This window comes from Anopheles cruzii, chromosome 2 (genome assembly GCF_943734635.1).
Source record: "Anopheles cruzii chromosome 2, idAnoCruzAS_RS32_06, whole genome shotgun sequence".
Taxonomy (NCBI): Eukaryota; Metazoa; Arthropoda; class Insecta; order Diptera; family Culicidae; genus Anopheles; species Anopheles cruzii.
The window spans coordinates 52,280,565-52,296,832 of record NC_069144.1 but is presented as its reverse complement, the minus strand read 5'-3'; the positions used below and the strand labels follow the sequence as shown (position 1 = coordinate 52,296,832).

General features: G+C 46.5%; 1 protein-coding gene across 1 annotated transcript; it reads left to right on the top strand.

The window, feature by feature from the left end:
- The first annotated feature begins 701 nt into the window (after positions 1-701).
- Positions 702-15,585, top strand: LOC128266930 (transcription initiation factor TFIID subunit 4). The gene is made up of 11 exons (XM_053003720.1): positions 702-1,922; positions 4,504-4,665; positions 5,672-5,845; positions 7,138-7,629; positions 7,702-7,815; positions 7,898-8,236; positions 11,173-11,759; positions 11,823-12,336; positions 12,412-12,585; positions 12,663-12,788; positions 12,855-15,585. Exons 1-11 carry the CDS (start codon positions 702-704, stop codon positions 13,008-13,010), a joined length of 4,059 nt encoding a protein of 1,352 aa, XP_052859680.1. The 3' UTR covers positions 13,011-15,585.
- Positions 15,586-16,268: the final 683 nt, after the last annotated feature.

The window sequence follows — 16,268 nt, the reverse complement described above, 5'->3', positions numbered from 1 at the left end:
CGGTAACCAAAGGGGCCCGCCTGGTGCTGTGTTTCATTCCAAAAAATATTTTCCCACATAGGGGACGACAGAGCGAGCTGGCATCCGTGGACAGGGCTTTTGAGCGCGGCTTCACGCGATATTATGTAAAAACTTTTCAATTTTACTGCGCCTTCAGTGATATTGAGTAGACGGTTACCCTCGTGTTGTCGTTAACATGTGTTTCTCACGGACCAGCTTAATTTCTTTTCGCAGTGTAACGCACCATTACCCCTGTTATACTGTTGGATAGCAGTACAGAAGGGTTAAGTGTACGCAGTTCGACAAAGAATCCGCTACGAAGCACGAAGCGCTAGTGTGTCTTGTCGTGAGTTTGAGCTGGAACTTCAAGCTGTGTGTGTGTGTGTTTGTGTTGCCTGTGCGACGAGAGAAGCGAGACGCCGCATATGAGTGCAACTGAGCGAAGTTGGCGAAATCTCTTTATTGGGAAAGTGGCGTTTTTTTTCGGCAGGCTTGTTGCGAATTTGCCAAATCCAGTAATGCTGGAAAATGAAATGATCAGCGACGTAAACAGCTATCGCTAGGTGCCCGCCGATTGATGATGGGAGCGAGCGTGAGTGCCCCGATGACAGCTCGACGACGGAACTCTGTCGAAATAGCGCCAGATAGGCCAGTCGGTGGTTGTGTTCGACTAAAAATGGGCCGTGGGTTTTCAACAGAAAATGGCGTCTGCCAACTTTTTGGAAGAAGCTCTTAAATCAGACGTCGATGAATCTGCGGTGAATGCCATCGTCGGTACACTGGAAAACCAGCTGGACGTGAACGCGGACCTAGTGCAACAAGTCGGGAGCGTTGGCAAACCCGGTGCGTACGGGAGTGGCGTGAAAAATCAATCTAGTGCACCAGCAGCGGCCGCGGCGGCAATCGTGTCAAATGGCGGTACGGCAACAACCAGCAGCAGCAGCACATCCACGGCAGCAACGACTACGACGGCCACTGAAACCCACGTCGCCGTTCCGCAGCACCACCAAGAGTCCCAAAGCAGCAAGCCCGACATCGGTGGCGCTGGCCTCCACCACGCTGGCCCCGTTACGAATGGTGAAATCATAGTGTCCCATGCAGCAGTGAACGTCAGTAACAGCAACAACAACAACAACAACAACAATACTATTACGACCAATAACAACCTTGGCAAAACGTTTCTAGTGAACGCTAGTGTGAACAGTAGTACGATAACGACCCCAACGGTGGCTAATAAGCCCACCATCAAGCTGGTCGGTGGTGGTGTGGTGTCGTTGCCAGGCAGCGTTAGCCTGCAGCAGCAATCGCAACATCCGCGAAACACGGTTTCCTCCACGGTGATTGCTGGTGGCGGAGGTTCCACCGGCGGAGGAGGAGGAGGAAACATCAACATCATCAGCCACCAGATCGTCGTGCCTCCGGGTGGCCACACTGTGTCCACCGTGGGGCAGCCCCCTCCGCCGTTCAGCGTTCCTCCGAGCCATCATCTCCATCATCAAGTATTGACAACGTCGGCCAGCAGCATCGGAGGCGGCGGCGGAACCATCGTTTTCAGCAGTAGCAACCATCAGCAGCTTCAAACGGCGTCGAATATGCCAAAGAATGAGCCTGTGAAGCTGGTCTATCCTGCTGGCGGTCCGCAACCGGCGGTGCTCAATATGAACAACAATCGCGTGACGCTCACCCAGTCCGGGTTGCCCAACGGGACCATTTCGATGTCCCAGCAGCCGCAGTTGATTCAGACGACCAGCCTCGGCGGCCAACTCGGCAAAGCGACGGCGACGCTCCAACAGCAGCAGCAGCAAGTAGGCGGTGCCGGGCAGCCGGCGCCAACGTTAATAATCAAAAACCAGCAAACCAACGCGGTCATGAATCCTGGCACGCCGGGCATCGTGACGGTTTCGAAGCCGATGAACAATCAGGTAAACCAAGTTTTCTGCATATCGGTTTCGCTGTAGAACGTGTACTAATGTGCGTTTGTGTGGCTGTGTGTGCGCGCTCCCGCGCCTCCCCCGTGTGTCCCTTTTTCTCTTGGTTGAAGATAATTGAGTTCTAATCGTTCGCGCCAAACTTACGGTGAATAAGCATTTTGTCCTTAACGATTGTGCCAAATTGTTGGCCAGCTCTAACCGCCGGTTGTTCACTAACCGATCTATGGTGCCCGTTAATCGACCCATTTTCTCCCACTAATACCCCCCGGACCCTTTTGGCTGTACGAAAACTGTGTCTCTAATCAATGGACGAGCCCCTTTTTGGGCGGGTGTGCGTGCTGTGTGCGGTTAAATTCGGACAACGTTCCCTCGAACGGCGTGCAGGTGGAAACGGATCTGTATATGCCTACTGAGATACGTCCGTCTGACCCGGCTTCCTTCGTTAATCGAACTACAATCTGTCAGTGTGACGTTTTATCTCTCCAGCGTTGTTCAGATGGGCCGATGCTGCTGCCGGGAGTGGCTCAGGATGTAAACATTACCAACACCAGCAGCGTTCGGGCTAGGTTCGGGAAAATGGTACAAGATTATTGGGGCGAGAGTGTGCGTTTTATGTGATGACTGTTACTTACGCAAAGATGAAAAGGAAGCGCGACTCTAAGCGTGAGTGAAAGAGCAACAAGCGACACAAGTGGGGGATTGAAGAGAGCCAAAGCATCGTCGTTGGCCGCGTATCCTCTCGACGCGGACGGTGGTCATATAATATATGATCGTGCGACTGATCGTGTATCGTGTGTGAAAACTTTGACCGTATCACGGCACGGCAAGCCGTGAGCAAGGTGCAATGCCTTCTCGATGCAGGAAAAGCGTGCGAAGTTTGCATCCTTAATGACTTTTCCATAGCCTCCGAAAGCCTACGAACCACCTGTTGCAAAAGAAAGGAGAATGGAAAACAAATCCCAATTTCACGATTACTTCAAGTCACGCGCTGTGAAATATCACGAGAGGGACAATCGGAATGCACCAAAAGAGCCATTTTTTTCAGATGGGCCGATGGGTCCAGGAAAAAGACAACCTGTTGCTATCCGCTTATCGGAAAAAAAACATTTTCGAACATCTGCGTTAGATTCCAGATCTTTCAAACCATTATAGCCTAAAAGGTTTAACAATATGTAGCGAAGGTCATACCGTTAAGAAGTGCAACTAAGAAATCTAACCATCTAAAGTATCCTATTCACCTTGCGCAGTCTCCTGCGTGATACATTCACTGGCGAGTGTGTTTTTGTTGTATTCAAAAATGGAGAGAGAAAATCGGCAAAGAAATTCACATTTCGATCATAAATGGGAGGTGTAACTTACGCCTGTGCGGTGCTTGTGGCCCTTCTGCGTTATTTCAATTGTTTGTGAGCTTTTTTATGTGACCTCATTTGACGTGTCGTGACTTTCCTGCGTCGCTTCGACGTTACGGGGGCAGGACTGCCGAAGAAAAAGGAACCGGCGGCTACACTGTGCTGGCTCTCTGTGTGCGTTTGTGTCACAGATGACCCATATTTCAGTCACCAAATAGCACGTCGCTGGATGAACCGATGTTTTTCAATGAGATTTTTAGTTGCAAGGATGCGGGTTGCTTGGCGAAACGGTTGGCAAATTTTGGGGCCGATTGACGTAACACTGTCCTCGGATGGGCTCGGAAAGGAGTGCCCGAAGGTTCAAGATTCTCGCAGCGTACGGGAATCACGCACTGAAACTGGTTATCCCACGGAAATCGCTCCGCGATGTTTATCGACACATCACACAACCGCGCTCTGCTCACCAAAAACAAGCATTTGTCTACTACGGAATTATCAATGGTGGATTTCATCTCTCGTTCTTGTGGCGAAGAGAGCTGGGCAGAGAAAAATAATAAGAGAGATGTATAGAGAGAAAGAGAACGTTCGGTTTTGATATCGTTTCGTAGTGTTGGTGCTGGTGTTCTTGAGCTTCTTACTTTCCTCTTGAATTGCCTACCTCACACGCAACAACGGGAATCGCAGCTGATTCTAATGGCCATCGGGCGGAAATTTGGCGCGCGGACCATGTGGCGAGCAGGTTTATATCCTTTCTTCTGTGAACCTGTCATCGGAATCCAGACTAAATGTCATCGACCTTGGAAAGCGATTGGATCAAGTTCAATGCCCCGTGTCGCGTTTTGTTTCACGACAATTACGGTTATGCATTTGAATTATTACGGTGATGTTAGATAGCGAAACCTTTTCTTCGCGCTTCTTTACGATGCCGCGATACCTCGGCTTTCGGTCCCGATGGTCAAATCACATCACTCTTCTTAAGTAATGTAAACGCAACTGACCGCTATTACTCCGAAATGAAGCACTAGAAAACCCAAAGCTATTTTATCCCGTGTCTTGTACCTGATGTACCTGATTGTGAGTTGCTTCCGAGGGGGGGGATGCACCTGAGGGCGCTAGATTGGTTAGTTTGATTGGAGTGACTCCTCCTTTTTAAGTAGATGAAGACAATACGTTCGCGAGTGAATTCGGGAAACTAATCACATTTTACACCTCACAATCCATAGGCAACACCAAACATAGTCGGTTTACCGGGTGTACAAATTGTAAATGTTAGACCTGGCGCACAACCCTCACAAGCACAGCAAAAAACTGTTGCCGCTGTATCACCTAGAGTTGTCATTGGTAGCCAGCCAATAGTTAGTACTAGACCACCAAACGCAAGCGCTGTAAGAATCAAAACATTTTTTTACCCTTATTATTACCCGTTAGTTAGAGTTACTCGAATAAGCATTAGAATCCCTTGGTTTGAAAACTATTGTGCATACTATTTAATTTTATGTTTCATTATACTGCGTTTTCAATTAGAAGTCCCCACACGCAGCCAGCAATCCGTGCCGCTGCGGTCCTTTCGTGGGAATATTGCTTTTGTGTTTGTGTACGTGGCTTCTGTTTGTTTTCGTTGATCATCTGTTTTCTATCAGTTTCGTCAGACGTAAAATCGTGGATTTGTGCATTGTTGTATCTTATAATGGCGTAGTCTTTGTTGCTGCTTCTGCTTGGCGCGATTTTTCTGTATGTTTTGTGAATGTGTAATTTGGGCTAAGGCAAAACGAAAGTTTGGCGATCTCTCCATCAGAATGCTGTCTTTTATGTTGCTCGTTAGTTGCTTTTCGTTTGGCATTTCTTTGTTTCGTGACTCGCCAAAGTTAAGACATATCAAACGCATAAGCGCATAAATTGTGTTCAATTGTAAATTTATCATGTCGCTTCTTACACCTCAGTTTACGAATTATGCTTTGCTTTTTTATGCTTTGCGGTGTGCTGCACCACACAAGGATGGGTTGGGTTTATTGTGAACCGTCATTTATCGTTTTTTTGTGTCTTGGGCCATAATGCTTTTTAACTAATTTCGCAAACCTCGGTTACTCCTGGAATAGGTTTATGTAAAGGCCCCACAGGGGACCATTGTACTAGCCTTCTCGTCTAATGATTGCCATTTAAAGGGAAATAATTATAGATTTATGTTTTCGTTTAACATTGGGATGTGATTGCTTATAATCGTTATCTTCTTGTCCTAACTTTGTTTAGTAGCGAAAGCGGGAAACACAATACCAGTGAAACTAATCGTTTTTTTTTCATCCATCCATCGTCTCTCTTCATTGATCCTGCTAATCACTGTGGCGTACGATGAACCTGGGGACGAATGATCACCAAACACCAACTTCACAGCAGATCACATTAAGTGCCCTTCAAGGACAGCAAGGCTCGACGCTACTACTGAAGAATGAACAAGGCCAGTTCCAGCTGCTCCGGATTGGTCCGGCCCCGACCGGAACACAAATCACACCCGCCAATCTGACGGCATCGTCCGCCAATCAAACGATACGGTTGCAAACTGTACCAGCTGTAAGTAGGTTTACCGGTCCACCATTAGCCCTCCGAAAGACCATTGTCACCAGTACGCAACAGGGGAAACAGAAGCAAAATGTAATTACCAAGAAAACAAACTCCACTATTCGTTTGCGATCTTGTTCGATGAATACCTTTTGTTTTCCTTCAGTTCCATTGTGGTATCTTTTAAGTTACCTCTCTTTTCCGAAACCCTTCTTCTCATTTCGTGCTATTGACTGTTTGATGATTTGTTAGAAGATTTTTTTAAATTTTGTGTCTAGTTTTGTTCAGTTGTTCAGCGGAATGCACAATTTCCTTTGCTTTCATGTTGGACAGAAATCGAAGATTGATTCTCTTCTGATCAAGAGAACAAGTCCAGGAACGTACACTTCTTAGGTTTTTATCACGTTGTTGTGTTCTTTTCTGCTTACAAAATGTGATTTTTATGTCTACTTGTTTTAGGTTTTTTTTTACCAAAAAGAACAGAGCGTCCGACTCTTCTAAATTCAAACATTTAACGGTTCAATAGTAAACATGACAAAATCGGAAGTACTTCAAACTAAATCCCTTGTCAATTCTTGTTTGATGGTGTTTAGTTATGAATTGTGGTTTTAATTTAATTCGGACCACCAAGGCCACGCCAAATGATTGTCCCAGACGATTCGAATTCTGCGTGTATATTTTCAATCTCCACTGAGAATGTTTAAGGATGGATTTTAAAATTTATACTAGAGATGTTCTTTACAAAAAAAGCATGGTTTGGTTTTGTACGTTAATTCGTTTAATACGTAACGTTAACAGAAAAGGCGGAGCGATTTCCCCAAAAATAGGTGCTATTTGATTAGACCAAAGAGGAAGTGCTTTTTGCTTATCAAATCATATTTTGCATTCCACATGTTTTTTTCTTCTTCAGTTTAATTTGGTGGTCATGTTTTGCAATAATCTGTGCCTTTTCGCGTTCCGGCAATCGTGTGAGTGCGCGGACACTAGCGTTGTTATTATGTTGCTGTGGACGTCCTTTTTCCATTTTATCTATAGCGTCTTCCATTGCCTGACAATATAATCGTTCACTTAGGCCATAGTGTATGTTTCCTGCCTTTAGGATTTCTTTTCAACTTTCCGAACTTTCGATTGCGTAAAAAAAGATGAATGTCGGTAATACTCTTACCCTTCGGGGCGCTTGCGTTAGGAGCATTTAGTTAGCACCTCGATATGATGTGCTTGTAAGGCGCTTTTCAAAAATTGAGCGAAAAATGTTCAATAATGTTCTCTATTTTGTTTTGTTCTTTATCCCATCCATCAAGCAGACGCATTCATCCGGTTCCGGCGCGATTATCGTAAGCTCACAGTCGATCACGACGGCGCCGGCGAGCTACATCTCAACGCAACCAACTCCGGTCGCTTCGGTGGCCCCGGTACCGGCTCTGGCGGCCCAGCAAAATATCACCATTACGCACTCGTCGGCGCAGCCGATGCTTGCTACGCAGCAGCAGCACACCGTGGCTGGTGGTGGCCAGCACCAGACGCAGCAACCGACCGTCGTCGTGACTACGACCACGCCGGCAGCTACGCCTACACCGCAGCAGCGAAACTCCTTAGATAATACCAAAGAAAAGTGCAGCAAGTTTTTGACCAACTTGATCGAGCTCTCGAAGCGCGAACCGGCCAAGGTGGAGCAGAATGTGCGAACCCTGATACAGGAGCTGGTGGACGCGAACGTGGATCCGGCGGAGTTTTGTGAGCGACTCGAGCGGCTACTGAACGCCAGTCCGCAGCCTTGCTTAATTGGTTTCTTAAAGGTAAATTGCTAACGTTCGTAACCTTCATACGGGACCGCGCAACTTATCGTTTGCGACGAATCTGCTCCACAGAAAAGTCTACCACTGCTACGGCAATCGCTAGTAACTAAAGAGATTACGATTGAAGGTATCAACCCACCCTCGGCATCAGTAGCTTTCGCTGGCACCGCCTTATCCCAAATTCCCGTAAGTGTGAACGCCGCCACTAGAGAAGGTACCCCCTCACTACTATGCCACTATGTTAACGACGCATCATTTGATATTTTAGGCCCAAATACGGCCCGTAGCGCCGACGATTGTGTCGCAGAGCGGTATGGTCGGTCAGACGCAGATTCGCATGCTAACATCGCAGTCGGGAATGACGACCGTACCGCGAATCGGTCAAACCACCATCCGACCGGCGGCCCCGGTGCGAATACAAACGCCGCTGCAGCAGCAAACGACGATAACCGGAGGTGGGGCCACGATCGTTGGACCTCCACGGACAACGATGACGGCCCAGCAGATACGACCAAACGCGACGACCATTGGCCACACGACGATCGTGCAGACGAGTCAGCAGCAGCTACCGCAAACCATCTCCACAACACCTCCCGCCTTGCTACCGGTGAGTGGGAATGCTACGTTCAGTTCCTCCGCTCAGCAGGTATCTAGAGAAATTTAGTAGTGTCTGTTCGGGTGTTTTATTTCGTTCTCCTATTATTTGACCTTTCGTTTACCAATGTTGTCTTTTTGGCTTATCTGGTCGTTGGCGGTAGCTTGGAACTCCCCAACGATATGATTTGGTTTGCTGTAAACTTTGGACTTTGTTTCGGTTTTTGTTTGATTTATGCTCTTCTTCCTGATGCGTATACTATAACAACCACTACTACTACCACCGCTACTACCTCGAGTATTGCCACTAGTTTCCCTTCTATCATCCTTACCTGCTACTGCACCGCTGTATGATTAGTATTACAAACCCCGTATTACGATGAGTTCTCTCATAACCACACACCCAGAGTACCAGAGAACAATCTCTCACTTTAATGTCCTTTCGGTATCACGCTTTCCAGTACTGTGCGTACGTATTTAAGAACTTATATTTTGCTACACGAATTTAGCACCAATCTGTGTTATCCACACTGTTGTTAGCGTTCTGGGGCACTTAGAAAATCGGTTCATTGCAAACCGAGCACCACATCCTAAGGATATATCTGTCAGATTAGTCCAATCAACTGTGATCTATTCGGTCACAATCATAAATTGTTTTAGGAACTAGAAACAAAATAATAACTTTATTTTTGCTTTGATCGATCTTGTCCGTCAACCTTCAATTGAACGTGAAGCAACGTCTGATACAGTCTGATAGTCTCTGATAGTCTATGTAAAGTATGGTGCTTTTAAACACTTATCATTAGCTAACATTCATTAGAAGTAATTTGTGGCACTAGACGGCGCTTGGCTAAACTTTTTCACAAAATACCCCACACATGACCAAGAAGCTCTGCTGGTTGTTTATATTGATCACTAAAGGTAGTCTCACACGATCGAAGCCCGCCGCCTTGTGTTGCTGTCTGGTCGAAAGGATGGTCTGCTCCACACTTTTTACGCTGCTACTACTACTGCATCATGTTCAAATATTTTCAAATCTTTTGTAGTAATATCTACACTGATTTTTGTTGTTACTAAATTTCAAGTGGGGCTACTGACGCTGGAGCTGAGTTTTGTTTTTATCGACAATGATCGGTTGATCATTTCGCTCTCTGATCATTCCGTTTTACCAACGATGTTTACTTTTACTTCTGAGACCGCTCCTAATTCTTTTCCCGCATCTACTAGAGTAGTGTAGTAGACGTCTGAAATTCCTGGTTGTTGTGTATTCCCTACCACCCTCCGATAATTGCTGTTACCTGTTACTTGCTGCTATTTCTTAACTAGGCGTTACGAATGGAAAACTATATTTTTTTACCCATTTCAAGAGATATTTATGAATGTAAAAATTGCTTCTTTTTAATTTTATTTTATTCGTTACATACAAACGACTAAAGTTTGTTTGTTGTTGTTTTATCTTTCCTGTTGGGAGTTATTGTTTTAGGTAGTTTTGGAATGTTGAATGAAATTGATTTAGTAGTTTTTGGAGAGAACAAAAAAAAACGGACAGTCTGGAATAGATTTTCCCCGAAATTGGTTGCTGGAAAGATAAAATGTTAAACATTCAAACGTAATCTCCCGCTTTGAAGTTGACCAGTCATCTTATCACACCTTCCCTATATTATACTTATTACTGCATACAAATCAACTCGTGGTGCTGGATCTGTATTTTATTGCGAAGCAAACAAGAGACAAAACATGCTTTGTTGCTACCTGCGCGCGCTCCTTATTTAATGCAGCGTAAGATGCTGATAATTCATGCCACTTACCACCCCGCGCGATACTACTTCCTATTGTTCAATATACTAATTTCGTTACCCCAGATGCATGACAAACACCTATATCTTATATCGTATGGCTTGTAACTGAATTCCCGTTTTCTTTTGAAATTAGTTTTGTTTAGTTTGTACACACTTTTATAGTTTTGTTTTATTCAATACTAAATTTCTCTACTGCTGTATGGAACATTTATCCAAACGCGGATACGCGAACGTTGAGCTCTTCTCTACAAAAGGGCTACGATTCGGTACTGCAAATGTGCAACAAAAGACCGGGGATGCCGTTGTTGTTGCAGGTGAGCAATGTTTCGATGAAAACCATTACACGCGACGTGCGACGCGAACTTTGGGAAGCCTTTCGATTGCTGTCACCCTACAAACGGGCGCAGAGTATTTTTAGTGCCTGAACATTATTATGTCTTAAAAACGCGGACCGAAAAGATGCTCCGCGACGCAGAGTACTGTTGTAGTTTTCTAGTCACGAGTAAGCATAACATCGTTTGATTTTTCTACCATTTTTATCACAGATCAAGTTTTTGTCGTTCAAATTATGTATACTTGAAATTTGGAAAGAACTTATTTTATTAGAGCTAATTAAATTGAAATTCAGTGTGCAATTCTATTGCACTGGGAACTTGTTTCCCTCAGTCTGAAGTCTTTGCATTTAACGCTGTAAACATACAAAAAAATATCGCGCCTGATTCGTTCAAAGTTAGATATAGAGTACTAAGGGCTTAGAACCGAATTACTGGTTCTCCGGCGGTTTCAAATTTGTCCGACTCTCCGGTTTAAGATTTCTTGCGATTCGCGCGTCGGTTTTCTGTCGAAACATTTGCCTCCTTGCTGCACCACCGTGTTTTTCCCCAATTACTAGTAAGATACGAGATCGTCAGTAACAGTTTTATTCCTTCACATCTCTTCTCTTCCCATTCGATTCCCGCGTGTGGACGAAAACGGAAATTCTTCCCTCCCATTCACTTTTGTACCACAACATTGTCTCACATCCCTCGTGTCCATGTCTATGGTTGGCCCGTTGGATGCTCATTTTCTCACGAATCGTCATCCGCGCGATGCTGCGTTCGGTTCGGTGTGACGGGCAACTTGTCGCTCTCTCTCCCTCTCTGGCCACCAGATCCGTGCACCTTCCGGCACGTCGATAACGCGCACGGGGGCCACCCTGCAGATACGCACCACGACGCCGGTCACGTCGCGTACCGTTACGTCGGTCGGTGGGACGACGTTGACGGCGGCGGCAGGCAAACAGATCCTTCAAACGCAAGTTAATCAAATCCGCGGCCAAGCACCGGTGGCCTCGGTAGCGGCGGTGGCAGCAGCCGCTGCGGCCGCCGCCTCGGGCTCGTCGGCGACACAGGTTAAACAAGTGACAGCAATTACCGGCGGAGGGAACGTGGTGGTTAGTTTGAACCAGGTTCCGCCTCCGATGCAACCGGTGTCCGCATCGGGCGCATCTCTTATCGGTAGCGGTGGAAGTTCGGCGGTGAGCGGAGCGCAGACCATGCCTGCGCTGACGTTGACGTCCGCGGCAGCGACTGCGGCGGGGTTTGGTGCGAGTAGTGTCACCGGCGGTGGTGCCGTAGCGGCCACGGTCGTTGTCAGTTCTTCGCCCTCAGTGACCGCTGCTACGACGCTGGTGGCAGCAGGGGCTTCGATCGGTGGTGCACACCTGGTTGCGACTGGCACTGCCACTACCACCACCTCGCAACACCATCACCACCAGCAGGCAACGACGGTGGTCAGCACATCCGCGAGTAGTGGTGGTAGTGGCGGAACGGCGACAGCACCTAGCCTTACGATTAATAAAATTGTCACCGCCAAATCGCAGAACCTCTCGGGGGTCGGATCAGCGGCGTCCAAAAAGAAAGCGAGCGGGTCCGCGGCAACATCATTGGGCGGCGGCGCTGGTACGGACCAGGAAGTGAGCAAGCGGGCGGGAGCATCGGCACAGTCGCAGTTCTACCATCACCACGCGTCCATGTACGGCGAGGACGACATCAACGATGTGGCCGCTATGGGGGGCGTCAATCTGGCGGAGGAAACGCAGCGAATCCTCGGTTCTACCGAGTTCGTCGGCACGCAGATCCGGTCGTGCAAGGACGAGGTGTTTCTGCACCTGCCGGCGCTTCAGTCGCGCATACGCACCATCATCGCCCGCCACGGTCTTGAGGAGCCGAGCAACGAGGTGGCGGTACTAATATCGCACGCCTGTCAAGAGCGCCTCAAGAACGTCGTCGAAAAGCTTGCCATCGTCGCGGAGCATCGGATAGATATTATTAAGGTACGGTATCCCAGCTGCAGAGCCATCGGCCATCTCGGATTGTGGAGTTTGACTGGTGCGCCTCTTCCTGTGCAGGTTGATCCACGGTACGAAGTCACGAAGGATGTGAGAGGACAGATAAAGTTTCTGGAAGAGTTGGACAAAGCGGAACAGAAGCGCCACGAGGAGCAGGAGCGCGAGATGCTAATGCGGGCGGCCAAATCCCGCTCGAAAACCGAGGATCCCGAGCAAGCCAAACTGAAGGCGAAAGTAAGGACAGACGGGAGAGAGTGTAGCGCTAGTTTGGGCACGGCGGCTAACATTGGAATTGCTTTTCGTGTCTGCAGGCAAAGGAAATGCAGCGAGCGGAAATGGAGGAACTGCGGCAACGGGATGCTAACCTTACCGCCCTGCAAGCCATTGGTCCGCGGAAGAAACCGAAGCTAGAGGAAGGATCATCCACATCTGCCACCGTAAGTGATGATATGCCGGAGCGAGCGGTGTGAAGGTTCTGATTGTTTTTTGTTTTTATTCGCCAGCCGGGAGTGTCTGGTATTGGGTCACTGAGTGGGAAAACGCCCACCCCGCTGCGGCCACGGATCAAGCGAGTGAATCTGCGTGATATGCTGTTCTACATGGAGCAGGAGCGGGAAAGCTGCCGAAGTCAGATGCTTTACAAAGCCTACCTCAAGTGATCGATCGTGTTGATGACGGTGGTTGTGGCATGGTTGCTGCAAGCCAGTCCCGTTTGGGCAGATCGTCGAAGCCGGGCTGGCGGAGAGAGGCTCTCGGGAAAGCGCAACGAAGACGAAGACGAAGGTACTAAAATTAATAGAATTAGATTTTCAATGAAGCACGATGCTCTTTGTGTCAGCTGATCGTCATGCGAGCAACCAACAGCGGGATGCAATTGCGTTCAGGTTCGTTTTGTGCGCGTGTGTTTGGGTTGCGTGCATTAGTAACGAGACTCAGTTGTGCTGTTTCTGCTGTGAGAGCAAGGTGGAGGAGGAGGGAGAACCGAAAGAACAGAAAGAACTTGAAAATAAATTGCAAATACACGGACACAGCAGTCAGAAGCTCCCCATTTTGGTTACGCGCTGTTTCGTCGATCAGCGCAACGATCGAAATAGAAACTGGTAGAGAAAACTTGTACAGAAAATAGTAAGCTAGATACTGCAAATGGTTATAAAACACCGCGTCGGGAAATGGGGAATAGATTGGTAAAAGCGTGTGCGCTTATTTGTGTAAGTGCGTGGAGCGAAATAGCAAAAGGAGTCGTGGGATAGAACTGATTTTCTATGTTTTAAATGATAGGATTCCTAAACGCTCCTTTATCTGCGGTTGTTGTGTGATGGTCGCTGGTGGTGCTCTCGACAGCAGTGGCAACCAAGGAATGTCTCTGTCGCACTGGGAAACAATTGGTATGATCCTATATAGAAGCGCGAGGGCTGCGAAAGTTCATCGAGGATCATCGAAGATTCATCGATATTTTGGAATTACTAACCATTTATCAATACCCCAGCCTGTCCGCAGGGCATGAAAAGCAGCGCGCAGATTGGCTTGCGGCGTAAAGTAAAATCAGACTGACCGGCGGTCGTGTCTGCTGGTCAAAAATGGGTACTTCATGAAACTCTGAACAATATTGGAATAATTTACTTGGTTTGAAGTCATCGTTGAAAACACTTTTTTCTAAACGAGTTCTGATGCTAACGTTTTTTTGCGAATCGACGACAATACGCAACGACATTTTCAAAGATGGTGCAGCACGACAATGTGTACGAGTATGGGATCCACTGATTGGAACATATTTTCTTCGGTTGTTCGGTCACAATTAGGCAACACACTTGACCTGTGGAAAGTAAGCATGCGTAATTGTGGTGTAGTATATGACCTGCAGCAGCTCGCGTTCGTGTGCTTGTGATAGCTTCGGGGTCAGTGTGTGATGTGTGTGTGAGTGTGTGTGGTTGCGCGTGTAAATAGATCGAATTAAATTTTACGACAGCTATAATAGTGAAAGAGGATGAAATTAGAACTAACAAATCATTAAGCGAAGCATGTTAGGCTAGTCTCCTCTTTTTAGTTGATTATTAGTTAATGAGCTTCGTTAAAATATATTTTTCCTAGAGCTTGTATTTACACGGAAAATGTGTCCATTGGTCAGCGCGCCCCGCCAGAAAAGTAGAAAGATCATCGCTCAGTTTGCATTCAAGTTCATTACATTTTTCCACTTCAATCAAAGGTTTGCTGACAGATAGTTTCTTATTAACTTAATTGAACCGCGACTTGCCTCGATGTTCGGATCCGGGTGTTTGTTATTCTTTTGTCACAATTCCAGACCAAATAAAACTGGGAGCTACAGTAAAACCACATCAAAATGCTGCGCCACTCAATGAAGAAGAACCCACTCACACACACATAGGCGCGTGAACATCGAGTGATATGAAGCGCGATCGGAAACACAGAACAAATAGACATAATAACATAGAGAAGTGGAAAACAAATAGGTAAAAGTTGCCAAGTTCAAAAGTAGAAGGCAAGCAAAACTCTGGTGTCTAGTAATTAAGGTGGAGACCTCTAGCGAATTAAGAGACAGAAACGAGCGACACAGGCACTGGGAGAGTGATGGAAGGGCGAACAGGGAAACAGAACTTTGTCTTAAGAAAGGATTTTTTGTGACAAGAAGAAACAAAAGAATACCACGTGTTGCTGTTGCGGCAGGTGAAAGATTCCCAAGTCACTGTTATTCTGTTAGCTCTAACACTTGTTTTGTAATTATTCTTTTAGCTAACGGGGCGATACGCAAGGAAAAAAGGGGTACATCAGCGCGCGCGAAGCATTATTCACCACACTCCAAGCAGTTTCTTCCTTCCGCTTTTCGTAGCATTTCGCACGTGCTGCATCTTTTGTCTGTTTATAGAGCTATTATTTATATAACAGTATGGGTGTACATTTTCGACCAATTAAACTTTGTAGTTACGAAACAATAACGAGATGCAGAGCGAGAGAGCGAAAGAGAGAGATATGGTACGTGTTGTGTGTGTGTGTGGTCATACAGAAGCAGCGCATGAAATTTAGCATATCTTGTGGAGGACGATTGTTGTTTTGCTGCGCATCTCTTGTGTTCATCGTCTTCTGTTTTGTTGATTGTGTTTCATGTTTTCGTTATTTTTAGTTTTCTCATATACGTAATTTTGTGGCGCTTTTTTGCGCGCAAGAAAAGTGAAAAAGAGTGAGAGGAAGAAACGGTTCCGTGGAGAAGCAATGTGTGTGCCGTGCACAACAATAGTGGAGCGATGAATATTTTTTTCATGTAAGAAAAAATAAAAACGAAAAGTGGTATAAGAATCCAAAAATTAAAAACTAGTCACCTAGACAACTGGTCATTTGAATTCACGACTGCACGATTGATGATTGAAACTCACCACCCGTTTTCGGCAATTTTTTAGATAGATGGTACAATTGACGGCCGTTATGGAAAGAATTCTGAGAAAAGGGTTTATTGTTCGTGAATTTAGTTTGCTTTTTCTTCTATTCTCCGTCCGGCTGAAGTTGTGAGATGACATTTAACAATTAACAAAATCTTCAGTGGTTTGCTTGCAGCGGAAAGACAACCAAATCGGGAGAGAAGATAATCGTACTCAAGATATGTTATTAGTTCGCGACTATTCTCGAACTCATTTTTAAATTTCCGCTTCATTTTCACCTCCTCACCGACGCCTTATTAAGGATCTGCAGTTCCGGTTTGTTCTTTATGGGAAAGGATAACTGGGGGAGTTCTGGCTGGGAGGGGATGAGTTCTGGCTGAGAGGTGGGAGTTCTGGCATCGGCGTGATGCTTCAGATGCAGCATCAATTCCACGTGTTGCAGCTGCTGAATCAACTGCAGAGAAGGTTGTTGTGGAGCCTGCTAAATCGCCGTCGTTATCATGGTTAATCAGAAAGCTGTTCAGCCAC